Source organism: Parambassis ranga, chromosome 2 (assembly GCF_900634625.1).
Source record: "Parambassis ranga chromosome 2, fParRan2.1, whole genome shotgun sequence".
Lineage (NCBI taxonomy): Eukaryota > Metazoa > Chordata > Actinopteri > Ambassidae > Parambassis > Parambassis ranga.
Window position 1 is genome coordinate 45,700,893 of NC_041023.1, and position 15,203 is coordinate 45,716,095.

Genomic DNA, 15,203 nt, shown 5'->3' on the forward strand with positions numbered 1-15,203 from the left:
TCACAATAAGAGTGAGGTCCATGTGTTCATCTGCTGGCCGTTTAAGGGTTAATCTGTCAGCACTGATCACACCGATCATTCGTTTGGTGTTTTGGGGGCGGGTGAAGCAGATTAGAACTTTGATGTCACTGGAAAGAATCAGTGAGTTCCGTGGCTGATCATGTGACTCCTGGAGCAGGGTAAGAGGATTATGGTGTCGCCTCCGCAGTCATGTTTAAAGTCTGCGGTTCGTTTTCAGGACAGAAGAAGAAGAAGCAGCCCGTGGACAGCCTGTTTACAGCCTGGTTACAGCCCGTGGACAGCCTGTGGACAGCCTGGTTACAGCCCGTGGACAGCCTGTGGACAGCCTGGTTACAGCCCGTGGACAGCCTGTGGACAGCCTGGTCACTGACTGGTTACAGCCTGGTTGGTTACAGCCTGGTCACTGACTGGTTACAGCCTGGTTACAGCCTGGTCACTGACTGGTTACAGCCTGGTTGGTCACAGCCTGGTCACTGACTGGTTACAGCCTGGTCACTGACTGGTTACAGCCTGGTTGGTTACAGCCTGGTCACTGACTGGTTACAGCCTGGTTACAGCCTGGTCACAGCCTGGTTACAGCCCGTGGACAGCCTGTGGACAGCCTGGTTACAGCCTGGTTACAGCCTGGTCACTGACTGGTTACAGCCTGGTCACTGACTGGTTACAGCCTGGTCACTGACTGGTTACAGCCTGGTTGGTTACAGCCTGGTCACTGACTGGTTACAGCCTGGTTGGTTACAGCCTGGTCACTGACTGGTTACAGCCTGGTCACTGACTGGTTACAGCCTGGTCACTGACTGGTTACAGCCTGGTTGGTTACAGCCTGGTCACTGACTGGTTAACGGAGCGATCCGCAGCTGCTCAGTCACAGATGAAGCTGCGTGTGTGTGCTGTGTGTTTGCTGCTGATCTGCACGGCTCTGCAGCAGGTCGCCTGCAGCCTGCCTGACTTCGCTCCTGCTGCAACACCTCCATCACAGGTAGGACAGGTGCATGCTGGGAAAAGCCACACACCATGGTTTGAAAGCAGCCTTCCCATGAAACCTTTAATGAGACCAATAAATCAGCAGATGTTCCCGGTCTCCTGCTTCCTGAGCTGTTGACACAATGAAGGATTTGTGGTTTGTTTTCAGACTGAAGCTGCTGTGAACTCCAAAGGAACCCCATGTCTGAGAAAAGCCAGCTTCAGACGACTTCCTGGACTCTGCCGCCGCCTGAAGAGACGCAGAGTCACCATCCTGGTAACAGCTGTTGAACACTGAATGATAACGCGACATCACCCTCACCTTACACTGACCACACCCTGTTTCAGTGCAACATGCAGAAGTTTTGTTGGGGGCGGAGCCAGAAGGCCGGGTCCGCTCAGGTGTGCCAGTGTCCACGCGGCTCCAGGTGTTCACACTTTGTCCTCCACAGCCTCTGAGTGAAGAACCTTCACGGTGCTGATGTAGCAGCCATGTTGGACAACGCTGGATTCATGCCCGTGGTTTAAGCTCAGAACAACAACAACATAACAATAAAGTTTCTTATCAAAGTGTCTGTTGGCTCACTGTTTAATAAAAGGCCAATAACAGGAAGTCACTCCACATTTGAAGAGTTACACACATAATAAGACGTGCAGTCACAACAACAAACACACACATGAAAGTCTCTGTTTATGCTTTTATTCTGAAATCAACAAACCGGAAGTGCTCCCTGCGCTCCTCCACGGGAACGGGTCGGTGTGAGTCCGCGGACTGATCCCAGCACAGGCGCTGTGTTCGGCACATTTAACGGTCCGTTCGCGTTTCTTCCGTTTCACACGCGTTCGCTTCTTCTTGTGTCCACGTTGAGTACAAAATGGCGGCTGCTCCAGAGGATCGGTGAGTATTCGGAGCGGAGCTAAGCTAGCTAAGGCTAAGGCTAGCTGGTGTCTGAAGGTAAACAATGCTAACAGGCTGTTAGCATTAGCCGAGAAACAGCTGGTGTGTCCCCACAGACTGACTGTTAGCTTCCCGCTAACGCGTCAACGCAGCGTTAATCGATTGTCCGCGTGAGAAGACTCGGGATCTATCGATTGGTGGTCTGCGTTAAATGATCATTGCGTGACGTCATCAGTGTTACAGAAGGGGCAGTAGCACTGATCGATTAAGTGGTTTTCTTTCAGGGGTCATCAGTCTGCAGCCTCCACCTGAGCAGCATGTAAACAGACCGAAACCACACAGAGGCCCAGAACCGGTCCACGACAGAACAACGAGCAGTACCAGGGTGTCAGGGTGGCGGCGCTGCTGTCGTCCTGTTGGAGGAGCAGACTGATGGAGAGCGACTGTCGGATTCCTGTGGCCTGCTGTCGGCCCAGAGTCCTCGTCCTCCACGCCCTGTTCTGGGGTCTCGTCTCCCTCAGGTCAGTTCTGTGTGTAGAACCAGGGGTCTCAGTTCTGTGGTCTCAGTTCTGTGTGAGCCGTCGTCAGTAACCGGAAGTGTGTGTTGTGTTTCAGAGTGTTTGGAGCAGCTCTGCTGAGTGAGGAGAAAAGCACAGGTACAGACACGCTGTGTGTGTGTGTGTGTGTGTGTGTGTGTCTGTGTGTGTGTGTGTGTGTGTGTGAGGCTTTTGTTGTGAAATCCTAACCACTGTTTTCCTTGCAGTGAGGCCCGTCGCCGCCCCCTGCTGGCTGCAGGAGGAGTTCGTAGTGACCGAGGAGTGTGCGCGCTGCAGTGACTTTCACTCTGTAAGCAGCTCTGTGTCCTTTCACCTGCTCTCTCTCTCTCTCTCTCTCTCTCACACACACCTGATGCTCTGTGGATGTTTCAGAGGTCGCAGGCCGCCTGCACACTGACAGGATACGTGGAGAGAGTCAACTGCACCAAGTCCAGCAGAGAGGAGTATAAAAGGTCAAAGCCTCGATAAATGACACAAAGACCGGCTGAATCTGTGCTTAAGAACACGTCACTTTGCTTCCTGACCTGAATGAAGATGCTAACCGCTGTCCTCCTCTTCCTCCTTCCAGCTGTCGCTCTGCACTGATGGAGGAGCATCTGTTCTGGAAGTTTGAGGCGGCCATGTTGGCTCTGACGGCTCTCTTCGCCATCCTGGTGGTCGTCCGGCAGCGCTGGCTCGACCGGCTCGCTTCTGAAAAGGTGCGGCGTCAGATCGAGTCCATCTAGGACACCAGGAGGGGGGCTCTGGTTTTTGTCTTGCACAGTAATCCGGAGTTCAGATCGAGATTATGTGGATCAGAACACGCAGAGAAGCAGACTGTTCAAACTGAACTCTAATGAAATGACACTGTAGACTGGAACAAAGATGGCTGACATGTGACACACACACACACACACACACACACACACCTTCATTCTCTGATTAACTTGATGTGATGTTCAGGCCTTGGATTAGTTCATCAGGAAGAACAAAGGACTGGGTCAAAACCAGAACCTCCTGGCTGCACTCTGGACCGGCGTGAAGGTGACGTCATCCACAGCCTCTGGTTTGACGAGCGTTAGCCTGTGAACGTTTCAATGCTTTGACTGCACCATGTTTGTTTCTCTGTGACGTTTGTGATGAATAAACTGAGGAGAAACTGAAACCTCCAGCAGCGTGAGCCACAATCAGCTTTTTATTGAAGTAAAACCTTTTCATTCAATCATCGCCCAGAACGGCCAACAGATGCTGAAAAATACTTAAAATGTTTGAGATTAAAAGAATCTGAAATCTCACATCCGGTGCCGAGAACAGTCCCAGAACCTGTTTAGTGATCGGTGCTTCCGTCATCGAGCCTGCTACAGTCTGAATAAAAAGTCCCATCCTCCTAAAAACCAGCTCCTGCGTCCTGACCGCAGGGATCAGCCGTCAGTGGATCAGCCGTCAGTTGATCAGCCGTCAGTGGATCAGCCGTCAGTTGATCGGCTCGTAGGCCGTTTCTGAGGCCGCCCTCCGCTTATGGAGGCAGACGCAGACTCCACCCAGCAGCAGGAGGATCATGGGAGTACCCAGGCAGACCGCCATAATGGTGAGAACCAGCGGAGAGAAGGAGTCGACAGGAGGAGAGCCGATACCGACCAGTGCTGTCCTGAGGGAGACAAGATGTACGGGTCAGCATTTGTTAATGATTCTGATGGATCGGCAGAGTCTGAAGCAAACCCACAGACCAGCTGAGGAACTTGGTGCTGTTGTAGAACGGTTCTCCTGCCAGGCCGAAGCTCACGTTCAGACCCACGGCTTCTCCTCCTGAGAAGAACGCTGTGATCAGACCGGACCTGGCCGCCACTGCCTTCTCGCTCTGAGCCCGTGGGTCGGAGTGGCGGCATGGCGTGGCGTCCTCCACAGCCGGGCTGGGCCGCCGGTATGCCACCGGCTTCCACTGGACAAAACCCAGAATGTCTGAGCTGCTGTTCTCCGAGGACACCCACTGGGACACCTGAGGGGTCACATGTCAACACTGTGAGGTCACTGAGGGGCAGAACACCCAGTGGATTCTGGTGGAACTGCAGGGTAAATGGGCTGACAGAACCATCCACAGGTCTAACACTCCCACTAACACCTGGTCAGCTGACACAGCCCAACCCGACTGAGCCGGATTTTATTTGTTTGGTCATGTGACTGTCGCGTGTTGTCACCTTGAATATTGACGGTGTGAACTCATCATCGATGGACTGGTGAACGTCCACTCTGCTGAGAGGAGCGGCCCCGCTTACTGCCTGCAGTTCCAACAAGAACCTGGAATGATCCGCCCGGGGCAACACGCCATCAAGCCACACCCTCAGCTGAGAGGCGTTAGCTGAGTGAAGGAGGCGGGGCCAGAGGTTGCCGTGTCCTTCTGACTCGAACACCGACAACTGAAAACCAGGAAGTATCAATAAAGCCATCAGTCTTCTATCACCGCGTGTAAAATGGATTATTCGTCGCCATGGTGACAGACCTGCAGGCAGAGCGACCCACTGGTGAAGTTTGCGTCAGCTCCGCAGACCAGTGCTGTGGGACCAGACAGGTTGAAGCGGGACCAGCTGAAGTTCTGCAGCTCGTACGGCGGGAAAAAGTTGGAGGTGGGCGTGGCTGTGTCATTCACGTCATCGTACTCCAGCAGCTGAGAGACAGAACACTGGTCATTGAACAGAACAGATCCTCCTCAGGGGTTCAAAGTGGACCGACAGATGGTTCTAACCCGACTGAAGAGGACGGCCGTGCTGTACAGGATGCTGTCCTCTGGCTCCACTCTCAGGCTGCCGCTGGTGTTACGGGCCAGGAACTGAGGCCAGGAAACCTGAGACACAACACGGACCCGTCATCATCAGAACATCATCGAACACCATCAAAGCCTGATCAGTGACCGTATCACAACATGGCATCTCCACAGACCTTAACTGTAGAAGACGAGGTGTTGGTGTGGACCAGCAGCAGTGTTGGCGCCCCCTGGCTAGAGAACAGGAAGTGCAGCGTGTCGTTATTTCCCACGGCCCTCACATGCAGCAGCTCGCTACTCAGGGGAACGGAGGGGGCGCCAGGATTCAGCTCCACCGACAACTGAAGTACAGAAGAAGAAGAAATGAGACCAGAGGGTGGACCCCAGACCAGAGGGTGGACCCCAGACCAGAGGGTGGACCCCAGACCCCAGACCAGAGGGTGGACCCCAGACCCCAGACCAGAGGGTGGACCCCTCCAGATGTATTCAGCATGTCCTCGGAGGTTTTTAACATTTATCACAGATTAACTGTTGAAGTGGGACTTTCTTTACTGAATACAAATTCAAACTTCAACTTTATTTATAAAGCACAAAAACAACCTTGATGTCCAAAGAGCTGAGGACACAAGACTCTAAAACACACATTCCTATTGTAACACTAGTTTCTGTTTAACTGCAGCTGTGAGTTGAAGCATAGATCTGACTGATCCCTGACGAACGTCTCAGACCTCCACTTCCTGCTCCTTCTGAGAGGCGAACTCTGAGCACTTCCGGGTTCCCGCGCGCCTCTCTCTCACCTGTCTCGTGTAGCTCGCCGCTCCGCCGACCAGACCCTGACTCAGAGTACCGAGGACCCAGAACAGAAAACTGCTCCACACCCGGCTGCAGCGCGTCTCCATTGCTGTCGCCATCTTTGTTGTGACGAGCGGCTGCGGGTCACATGACCTCCTTCTTGTCAGCTGACTGAGCAGAAGCCCCGCCCTGCGCGCGGTTAATTCCCGTCTTCCGTGACGTCACCTGAACAGAAAACCCCCCCCTCCGCCTATTATTTAAAGATACAAGTCAAGAAGCTAGACCGCGCTGGAGCCAGCAGCCAGGGTGATCAGTGGTGATCAATGGTGATCAATGGTGATCAGTGGTGATCAGTGGTGATCAATGGTGCGTGTCTGCAAACGTCTTAATGATCTTTCATTATACGTGTAGTACTGTGTATTTATTTAATTGATTGTTGTGAAGAATGAACCAAATGAACCGTCACAAACATCTGCTCATTGGTCATTGGTCGGTCAGACAGGTCAGCTGACCCGGCTTTTGGGTAAATAAAGACTCAGAGACCCAGACAGCAGAGCTAGGTTCCAACTTTTATTATGGTTTCTGTGATTCTGGTCCACACACACACACACATGTACATTCACACACACAGAGAGCGGCTGACGGAGTGACTGGTGGTTCTGTTCTGACGGGTCTACTCGGCTCCTTGTCCACCCATCTGCTGCTCTTTGTCTTTCTTCTTGTGACCAGAGACGATGTCATCGATGCGCAGCAACAAGATGGCCGTCTGAAAAACACAGCATGGAAGCAGCAGAGGGCCGGTTAGTACTGGTACAGAGGAGTTTACCGATCGTCAGAATATGTGCACCGGTCGGACCTCCACAGCCGTCTTGTAGATCTGAGCTTTCACAGCCAGCGGTTCCCAGATACCAAGAGCTGACATGTCAGTCAGACAGCCGGTCTCTCCATCCACACCCCAACACACACTGTTGTCCTGAGTGTGTTTGGCCTGGAGAGACACACACACATTAACCTCTGCAGCAGCCGAGTCATTTTAAACTGTACGTCAACCGTTACTGGTCATCAAGGAACTCTGTCGCACCCGCAGTGATGTGAGCACTCGTATTGTGGAGGCTCCACAGTTCTGGATCAAGGTTCTGGGGATGACCTCCAGGGCCTGGGCGATGGCACGGTACGGCCACTGCTCGATGCCGGTCAGAGCGCGGGAGCGCTCCGTCAGGCGCTTTGACACGGCCATCTCCACAGCGCCACCGCCTGGCAGCAGGTAGGGGTCAAGCAGCACGTTGCGGCACACCTGCATGGCGTCCTGCAGGTTTCTCTCCACCTCCTGCAGGGCACACCGTGTTACTGATCACAGACTCCTGGACTGATTCATTGATTATTGACAATTGACACTCACCGCCAGGATCTCCTTGCTGGCTCCTCTCAGCAGGATGGTGCACGCTTTGGGGTCTTTGCATTCAGTGACGAAGGTAAAATACTCATCGCCGATCTTCTTCACTTCAAACAGCCCTGCTCCCAAACCCACGTCTTCCTCACGCAGCTCGTCTGTCCGACTAACAATACGAGCCCCGCAAGCTCTGAGAGGAGAAGAGAGATGATTTGTCCCAACATGTTACAGAAGAGACGACAACAACTGCATCAGAACGACATACAGATCCCCATCTCACTGAACAGCTTAACACACACGGCGTTACCTGGCAATGCGGTTGTTGTCCGTCTTCCTCACACGACGGATGGCTGTGATATTGGCCTTTACAAGGTAGTGCTGAGCCAGATCTGAAACAGAAAGAAGACTCATTACAGCTCTGACACACACTCAGCTGTGTGCATGTGTGAGGAAGGTGTCAGATGATGTACCAGAGATCCCCTTCTCGGTGAACACCAGGTCGGGTTTGAGGCGGATGATGTCCTCGCAGATCTGCTGAATGTATTCTTCCTCCATCTGCAGGATCCTTGCGAAGTCCTCCTCCTTACTGATCTCTATGTCGGTCTGCACATGCACAACGCGTGTCACAGATGTTGCCAAAGTGTCTGGGTGCTGCACTGTGTGTGCGTCGGCTGTACCTGGCTCTCGCCCTTCTTGTACTCCAGCGAGCAGTCCAGCAGGATGATCCTCGGCTCTTTGATCATCCGTCTCATCCTCGGATGAGTCACGTCTTTGTTCACCATCACTCCTCTCAGTACGCACGAGTCCTCAATGAACCCACCAGGAACCTGAACGCCACAGAGGCATCGTGGGAAAAAGAGGATACAGGAAATTAAACGGATCAATTTAAAATGCCTGATCAAGTGCGGCAAGCCGGTGACAGTCATGTGACATCGTACCTTCTCAACCTTGGCATACTTCTTGATGTCAATCTCTTTGCGTCCATTTTCCTCCAGCTCCACCGTTCGGACGGCGTCCAGCGCGATACCGCAGGCGAGCTCAGACCAGCGACTCAAAGCTTTGGTGTTGATGGCCGAATGGACGATCTTCAGCATCATGGAGCGGTCCGATGTGTCCACAGGCACGCTTAGGAGGAGTAGCAACAACAGTCAACAGGAAGCCGATGAAATTGGCGGTAAAGATGCTTCGTTAGAGGGCACGCGCACACACCTGATCTCCTTCAGAGTGTCCAGCATGTCCTCCAGAGCCTGTCTGTAGGCGCTGATGATCACTGTCGGATGCATCTGCTGCTCCAGAAACTGTTCAGCCACAGACAGCATCTCTCCGGCTGAGCAAAAAAAGGGAGGAGAGAGGAATGTTAGGTCATGTGACATCTCTGAAGCATCGATCCGTTTTCCCATCGCCTCACCGAGGATGATGACAGAGGTCGTCCCGTCTCCCACCTCTTCGTCTTGCGTACGGCTGATCTCGATCATGGACTTGGCTGCAGGATGCTGCACCTGAATCTGTTGCCGTGGATACACTGGAGGTTAGTAATCACACAAGTGGATCTACGCATCAGTTTGAGTAAGACGCACCTCTCTGAGGATGGCGTTTCCGTCGTTGGTCATCACGATTCCTCCAGTTGGATCCAGCAGCATCTACACACACAGTCAAAGGTTCAGTGTTGCTTCGTTTCATTTTAAACTGTAACTGAAAAAGAAGACTGACCTTCATCATGGCCCGTGGGCCGAGGCAGGTCCTGATCACATCTGCGATGGTCTGAAACAAAGAAAGTCACTCACTGAACACCAGAGATCCTTCAACAGGGGGGGGAGGGAGTTTCATTTCTGACGGATCAAACTGACCTTGGCGGCATTGATGTTTCCGGTCTGGACTTTACGACCAGACTCTCTTTTCACGTTCTGGTCTACAGAGAATCGGGAAAAGGGGCCCAGACTTAATCCAAGTCTAAAGAACTACTGCGCATGTCTAATGTCGTACAATCATCATCACATCTCAAGTCAATCAAATCAAAACAAACCAAAACACACGATTAAACAGCATCACGTGACTCATAATCATATCCATCAATAACGTCAGACGAGCGTACGGCAGGCTGACGCGTCTTCCATCCAAGCCATCACTGCGACACGTTAGCCGTTAGCTAACATTAGCGTGCACAATACTAGCAGCTCTCAAAATGAAACATTACCCAGACTGCGCCTGGACTACCAGACAGCCGATTAAATGTTGAGTCAGCGTTAGCCTTTTAGCATGCTAATGAGGGTAAAGTAGCTTAGCTAGGATCTCTAAACGCTCTTCGAACGCATAAGCTAAGGATGCTAACCGTTAGCCTAGCTAGCACATGCTGCTTAGCGACCGCTCCCTGCTTTGTGTAGCAGCCGGGCCGCTTTTAACGGTAAACAGCGTCGCACCGGGGCTCCGGGACGAAGCGGACCGTGTGTAGTTGTACTTAGAAATGATTAGAAATGATTTTCGGTACTTACTGAGCACTAAAACCTGCTGGCCGATCATTTTGACAGCGCGTGCCGAACTGCAGCAGCCTGGAAGGTTCCGAGAGGCACGAGGAGAGGGAGGGCTTTGATCTAGGGGGCGGGGAATAGACCTCAGCGCTGACCAATGAGCGTAGAGCATTAACATGACAGACATGTGTGTCCGCAAATAGAGTGAATGAGATGTGAGCGTCCAGCCGCCGTCCTTATACGGACACGGTTCGGATTTCCATCATTTAAGTCGAGATTTATGTTGAAATGTTTTAATGATTTAATATTTAATTTAATTTAATTAATGTAATTTAATTTAATTAATTAATTAATTAATTAATTAATTAATTAATGTATGATTTTTAATGATTTATTTTGTAATGTTTTAATGATTTAATATTTAATTTAATTAATGTAATTTAATTTAATTTAAATTTATTTAATTTAAATTTATGATTTATTTTGTAATGTTTTAATGATTTAATATTTAATTTAATTTAATTGAATTTATGATTTATGTTGTATGTTGGTTTTCACCGTCAGCACGTTTACGTCATGATTTAACTCCAAATCTATATTAATAAATATCAATATCATATAACTTTACACATGGACATTAACATGTGAATCACTTGCTTTATTAGAAACACACAACAAACAGAACAAACATCGACTTTACAGATAATAATAAAACATTCACATAAAACATGACCAAAAGTAAAAACAATAAACATTTACTGATAAATTATTTTTGTGTTCTGGCACAAATGCTGTGAGTGTTTCATCAAAGATCTGCTCTGATGAGGCTCAGTAAATACACAGGTGGCCCAATAAATAAATAAATAATAAATAAATAAATAGGATAAGGTTTATTGATCAAAAATAAATACTCAATAAAAAAAAAAGCACTCCTCTACAGAGGCAGCCCACAGGTGGCGACATCTCCCTTCAGAGAAACCTGAAGACGTCCATTGGAAAGACACGCCGGCCTCCAGCTGTGCTGTCGTCACTGGTCCGGTCTTGGTTTCAGGTTCCCCGTCCTCCATGCGCAAGTCCGTCACCATCACGGAGGCCAGCTGGCTACATCTGTGCCGTGACAGGTGGATGTCAAAGTTCGTCCTTCGCCCCGCCGTCCACCAGACCGTGACCCGCCTCGCGCTTCAGGAACCTGAGAAAGTCTTGGAGCTCGCGGCCGCCCTGAACGCACACAGGAGACATCATGTGACCTTTGATCAGCTGATGAGACGTCAGCAGAGATTTAGTGGTGCCTTACCTCGTATCGCATGGGCTCGTCCTTTCTACCCACAGGAGCTAAATAAATGGTGGGGTACCTACAGGGGGCGACAGACACACGTTAACGCAGACTCGGCGATGGCCGACAGGACCTTTGCACGGTGCATCCTCACCCTTGGACGTCGTAGCCCAGCGGAACATCGTTATCGACAGCATTCATCTTGGCGATGACAATATTTTGATCAGTGTAGAGCTGAAGACAGACAGAGTCATGTGAGAGTAAGCCAACGGAACCAAAGACCCACATGGAGCCACACCGGTGCGGCTCCGACGGCTGGTTCTGGGTCAGGTTACCGTGTGAGCGAGTTCTCTGTACGCTGGCTCCAGCTTCTTACAGTGAGGACAGGACGGAGAGTAAAACTGGATCAGAACATCTTTGTCCGGATTATTAACAATGTCATCAAACGTCTCAGCAACCACCACCTGCAGCACAGAGGTCAGAGGTCAGAGGTCAGGGAGAGGTCACGGAGCACAGACTGCATGTTATTTTCTGGAGCAGGGCTCACCTTGACAGCGGCGGTGTTCTGCTCCGGTACGGGTTCTGACTTGACGTAGCGTTTCAGGCGACCTGCAAAGTAATCCTCCAGAAACCTCTCCAGCGACTTACCGTCCCTCCTGAGACACACACCAGTCACCTGATTACTGAGCAGTAGTGGACCCGCCCACGTGTGTGATGTAACGCAGCTATCGCCGCGAGCGTACGTACGTGAACTCCTCCCTCATGGTGTACTTGTAGCCCAGTTTAGTTCGGATAGTGACGAGTGGCAGGTCTCCTCCATCTGATGTTCCCACCCCGAAGTCACTCTCTAGTTCAGACAGGAAGTCCTTCTTATTGGCTACTGAGAACATTAGGCCCCGCCCAGTGTGTTTAGATGCAGCCTTCATCACCCTGACGTCAAGAGAGATCAGATACACACTTACTTATACCTGTACACACACACACACACACACTCCACATCCTGCATGTTACCTGTCTGTATGCGAGTGTGAGTGTGTGTTACCTGTTCCTCCAGTAGTTGGACCCTCGGACATTATGGTGGTAGTCCAGGTCGTAGAACGCCGTCAGCAGGTCGCGAACTTGCAGACGATCTCTGTTTTCCAGAGTCATGTGAGGACACAGGCCGTAACTGAGACAAAGACAGGTGGAGACAGCGTGTAGGTGAGGCTGCAGTTCTCTTTATGTCCACCAGAGGCTGCTGTAATGAGTGACAGTCTCACATGTGATCTCTGATGAAGCGCCGCAGCGAGCTGATGGTCAGATGGTCTCTGAACACCTCGACGCCGTCCTCAAACATGTTGGCCAGCCTGGGTGGTCTGAACAGCAGCACACACCTGGACACACACAGTGAATATAAACGATACGACACGGTCCGAGCAGCCGCGGCCCGCCACACGCCGACATGATGCGAGCGGGCGAAGCGCCGCGCTGGTTTGTAAACTCACTCTGAGCTGCAGCCGTGCTCCTCGGCCAGCTGAAGATCGGTTATGTGAGCGAACCGGAACTGTTCTCTCAGCAGACCTGCAGCCTTCAGAAACTCAGCTAGACCGGGGCTGTGAGCACCTGAGAACACACCTGAGACACACACACACAGAGACAGAGACACACAGACACACACAGACACACACACACACAGAGACAGAGACACACAGACACACACACAGAGACACACAGAGACACACACACACAGAGACAGAGACACACAGACACACACACAGACACACACAGACACACACACAGAGACACACACACACACAGAGACACACAGAGACACACACACACACAGACACACACAGACACACACACAGACACACACAGACAGAGACACACACACACAGACACAGACACACACAGACACACACAGACAGAGACACACACACAGAGACACACAGAGACACACACACACACACACAGACAGAGACACACAGACACACACACACACACAGAGACACAGAGACACACACAGACACACACACACACACAGACAGAGACACACACAGAGACACAGACACACACACACACAGAGACACACACAGACACACACACAGACACACACAGAGACACACACAGACACACACACAGACACACACAGAGACACAGTGTGAGAGTGACACAGGATGACGTCACATGGCCTACAGTCAGGGTCGTACCGATGATGCTGGCTTCATAGTTGTTGATGAAGGAGCGGAGGTCATCTCGAGTCTTCAGGTGAACAGAGTCTGGACCGGTCTGCTTCCTCATGTACTGATAGATCCCCTCTGAACACACACACACACACACACACACACACACACACACACACTTAGACACTGACGGAGTCCACAGTCTCTTCTTCCACTTCCTCTCTTTACCTGCGGTGCGGGGTCCATCATACGGGCCGGAGTCTTTGCCGTACCTGAAGATCTTCAGAGTGGGATAACCAGAGACCCCGAAACGAGCACACGTCTCTGAGTGAGCTGTGCAGTCCACCTGCAGACAGGTCAGATGGACAGGTGGACAGGTGAGACAGGACCCTGTCTCTGAGCCGATGATGAGGATGATGAAGAGGATGTTACCTTTGCTAACTGGACGCTGCCCTTCAGTCGAGTTGCAGCTTTCTCAAACTCTGGGGCTAATTTCTTACAATGTCCGCACCTGAAGAGGGGGAAGAAACAGGAAACGAAGCCGGAAGTGAACAAAGAGAACCAAGAGAACAGGTGAACACCTGTGCTAAGCTAACGCCGCTCCGTTACCATGGAGCGTAGAATTTCACCAGCATGGTCTCGTGCTCTGCTGCCAGGTAGTCGAAGTCTGTGTCCCTGAGCTCGAGCGCGTCTCTGCGCGAAGACACGGCGGCGGACAAACAGGACAGCAGCAGGGACACGGCGCGAAGCAGGCGGGCAGCGGCCGCCATGATGGATCCGGAGAGCGGACAGAAAAATACAAAATAAGACGCAGACCCACACACGCTGCTGCGCAGGCGCGGTGAGTTCACACGCTGCTGCGCAGGCGCCGTGAGTTCACACTCTGCTGCGCAGGCGCGGTGAGTTCAGGGGCACTGACATCCGGTTAAAACTTTCAAAATATGTCTATTTCTAGTGGGTCAGTACTGAATATTGATTAATGACCGTTGAAAGTTATGAATTATTTTTAAAAACAGAAATAAATTATGATAAATTGACATTATGGTGAGAATTCAGACGTGTTACACACCGAGACACAAAGCTACTGAACACCAGAAATAAGACTTCTTGCAGCCTCAGTTGTTTATTTGCTTTCGGTGTGTCAGACCAATGTATCAATGAGGTAAAAGAATAAACGCACAGCTTAAGAAAAGTAAAAAAACAGAACGTTTTATTAAAGAACAAACATTCACAGAACACTGCTTCGTTCTTTACCAAAGAATACGGCTCTGAGCATCAGGGGGACGACGACGAGGCGGACGAAGCCCAGTGCATCAGGTAAGAGAACCTCAGCTCGCTCATCACCCCGCCCTCTGCTGACATCAGAGAACATAAATTAAATAAGACTAGCTCCACTCTGATTGGTCGGTCTGAGAGGAGGCTGGATTAAAGTTCTGGTGGCGGTTTCCGTGTGTACAACAGTTGTGGATCATCAGCAGAACATTCCTAAACACGAACAGTGGGAGTGCCCTCTGCTGGTCACAGACAGTGACTGTTTCAGCGCTCAGTCTGGAGCTGCTTCCCGTCTGTCGATTAGCTGGCCTTCAGAGGAACACTTTTGTAACGAGGAGTGAAAAAGCTTCATCAAGTCGTGGAAACGCAGGCGCACCTGAAACAAACGGAGCTTATTATTCAAAGAACGGCAGAACGGCTCCACACCTGGATGCTGCCTCACCTGTTGGACAGTCTTGTTCCCCAGCTGGGCAGAGACCTGTTGGAATGTCTTCCTGCTGGCCCCTCTCTGCCGACAGGCCGTGAGGATGGTGCGGTCCGCCTCTCTGAAACAGTGAGGTTGTTAACTCATTGTTTTGCTGTGTGTTGTTGTGTTTGCGTGCGTTACTATGCGTACCGTGTCCAGACGACAACCTTCTCTCCAGTTGAAGTTAACGAGACATTTTTGGCACAC

At 51.1% G+C, this 15,203-nt stretch overlaps 5 protein-coding genes across 6 annotated transcripts in view; 1 reads left to right on the top strand and 4 right to left on the bottom strand.

Annotated features, from left to right (window-relative positions):
* The first annotated feature begins 1,708 nt into the window (after positions 1 to 1,708).
* jtb (jumping translocation breakpoint) lies at positions 1,709 to 3,589 on the top strand. Its single transcript, XM_028428051.1, has 6 exons — positions 1,709 to 1,882; positions 2,167 to 2,403; positions 2,498 to 2,538; positions 2,646 to 2,728; positions 2,812 to 2,891; positions 3,008 to 3,589. The coding sequence occupies exons 2-6, from the start codon at positions 2,315 to 2,317 to the stop codon at positions 3,162 to 3,164; spliced, it is 450 nt and encodes a 149-aa protein (XP_028283852.1). The 5' UTR covers positions 1,709 to 1,882; positions 2,167 to 2,314; the 3' UTR covers positions 3,165 to 3,589.
* Positions 3,590 to 3,595: 6 nt separating this feature from the next.
* On the bottom strand, positions 3,596 to 6,131 carry glmp (glycosylated lysosomal membrane protein). 2 transcript variants are annotated; one of them, XM_028426945.1, is made up of 8 exons: positions 5,974 to 6,131; positions 5,353 to 5,517; positions 5,159 to 5,257; positions 4,916 to 5,080; positions 4,614 to 4,832; positions 4,146 to 4,414; positions 3,902 to 4,066; positions 3,596 to 3,871 (listed from the first exon to the last, which is right to left on the bottom strand). In XM_028426945.1, exons 1-8 carry the CDS (start codon positions 6,085 to 6,087, stop codon positions 3,862 to 3,864), a joined length of 1,206 nt encoding a protein of 401 aa, XP_028282746.1. In that variant the 5' UTR covers positions 6,088 to 6,131; the 3' UTR covers positions 3,596 to 3,861. The 2 variants fall into 2 exon arrangements, with proteins under 2 accessions (XP_028282746.1, XP_028282738.1); XM_028426937.1 differs by having other exon boundaries at positions 3,596 to 4,066.
* A 387-nt stretch (positions 6,132 to 6,518) lies between these two features.
* cct3 (chaperonin containing TCP1, subunit 3 (gamma)) lies at positions 6,519 to 9,939 on the bottom strand. The gene is made up of 14 exons (XM_028426274.1): positions 9,848 to 9,939; positions 9,206 to 9,267; positions 9,069 to 9,119; positions 8,936 to 8,998; positions 8,767 to 8,863; positions 8,568 to 8,685; positions 8,297 to 8,483; positions 8,036 to 8,185; positions 7,829 to 7,961; positions 7,666 to 7,747; positions 7,368 to 7,548; positions 7,050 to 7,295; positions 6,825 to 6,956; positions 6,519 to 6,734 (listed from the first exon to the last, which is right to left on the bottom strand). Exons 1-14 carry the CDS (start codon positions 9,873 to 9,875, stop codon positions 6,642 to 6,644), a joined length of 1,623 nt encoding a protein of 540 aa, XP_028282075.1. The 5' UTR covers positions 9,876 to 9,939; the 3' UTR covers positions 6,519 to 6,641.
* A 716-nt stretch (positions 9,940 to 10,655) lies between these two features.
* On the bottom strand, positions 10,656 to 14,098 carry LOC114449033 (protein disulfide-isomerase A3-like). Its single transcript, XM_028426358.1, has 13 exons — positions 13,868 to 14,098; positions 13,691 to 13,769; positions 13,487 to 13,604; positions 13,286 to 13,393; positions 12,581 to 12,710; positions 12,356 to 12,469; positions 12,139 to 12,264; positions 11,844 to 12,026; positions 11,644 to 11,752; positions 11,432 to 11,560; positions 11,251 to 11,330; positions 11,118 to 11,175; positions 10,656 to 11,041 (listed from the first exon to the last, which is right to left on the bottom strand). Exons 1-13 carry the CDS (start codon positions 14,026 to 14,028, stop codon positions 10,952 to 10,954), a joined length of 1,485 nt encoding a protein of 494 aa, XP_028282159.1. The 5' UTR covers positions 14,029 to 14,098; the 3' UTR covers positions 10,656 to 10,951.
* A 348-nt stretch (positions 14,099 to 14,446) lies between these two features.
* The window catches only part of gon4la (gon-4 like a), an 8,046-nt gene continuing 7,289 nt past the window's right edge, over positions 14,447 to 15,203 (bottom strand). The window contains exons 23-25 of the mRNA XM_028425768.1: positions 15,147 to 15,203; positions 14,973 to 15,075; positions 14,447 to 14,906 (exon numbers count right to left, since the gene is read on the bottom strand). The exon at positions 15,147 to 15,203 is cut by the window's right edge and continues 203 nt beyond it. Of these exons, the coding sequence (XP_028281569.1) occupies positions 14,802 to 14,906; positions 14,973 to 15,075; positions 15,147 to 15,203 (265 nt within the window). The 3' untranslated portion in view covers positions 14,447 to 14,801. The remainder of the gene's footprint in view (positions 14,907 to 14,972; positions 15,076 to 15,146) is intronic.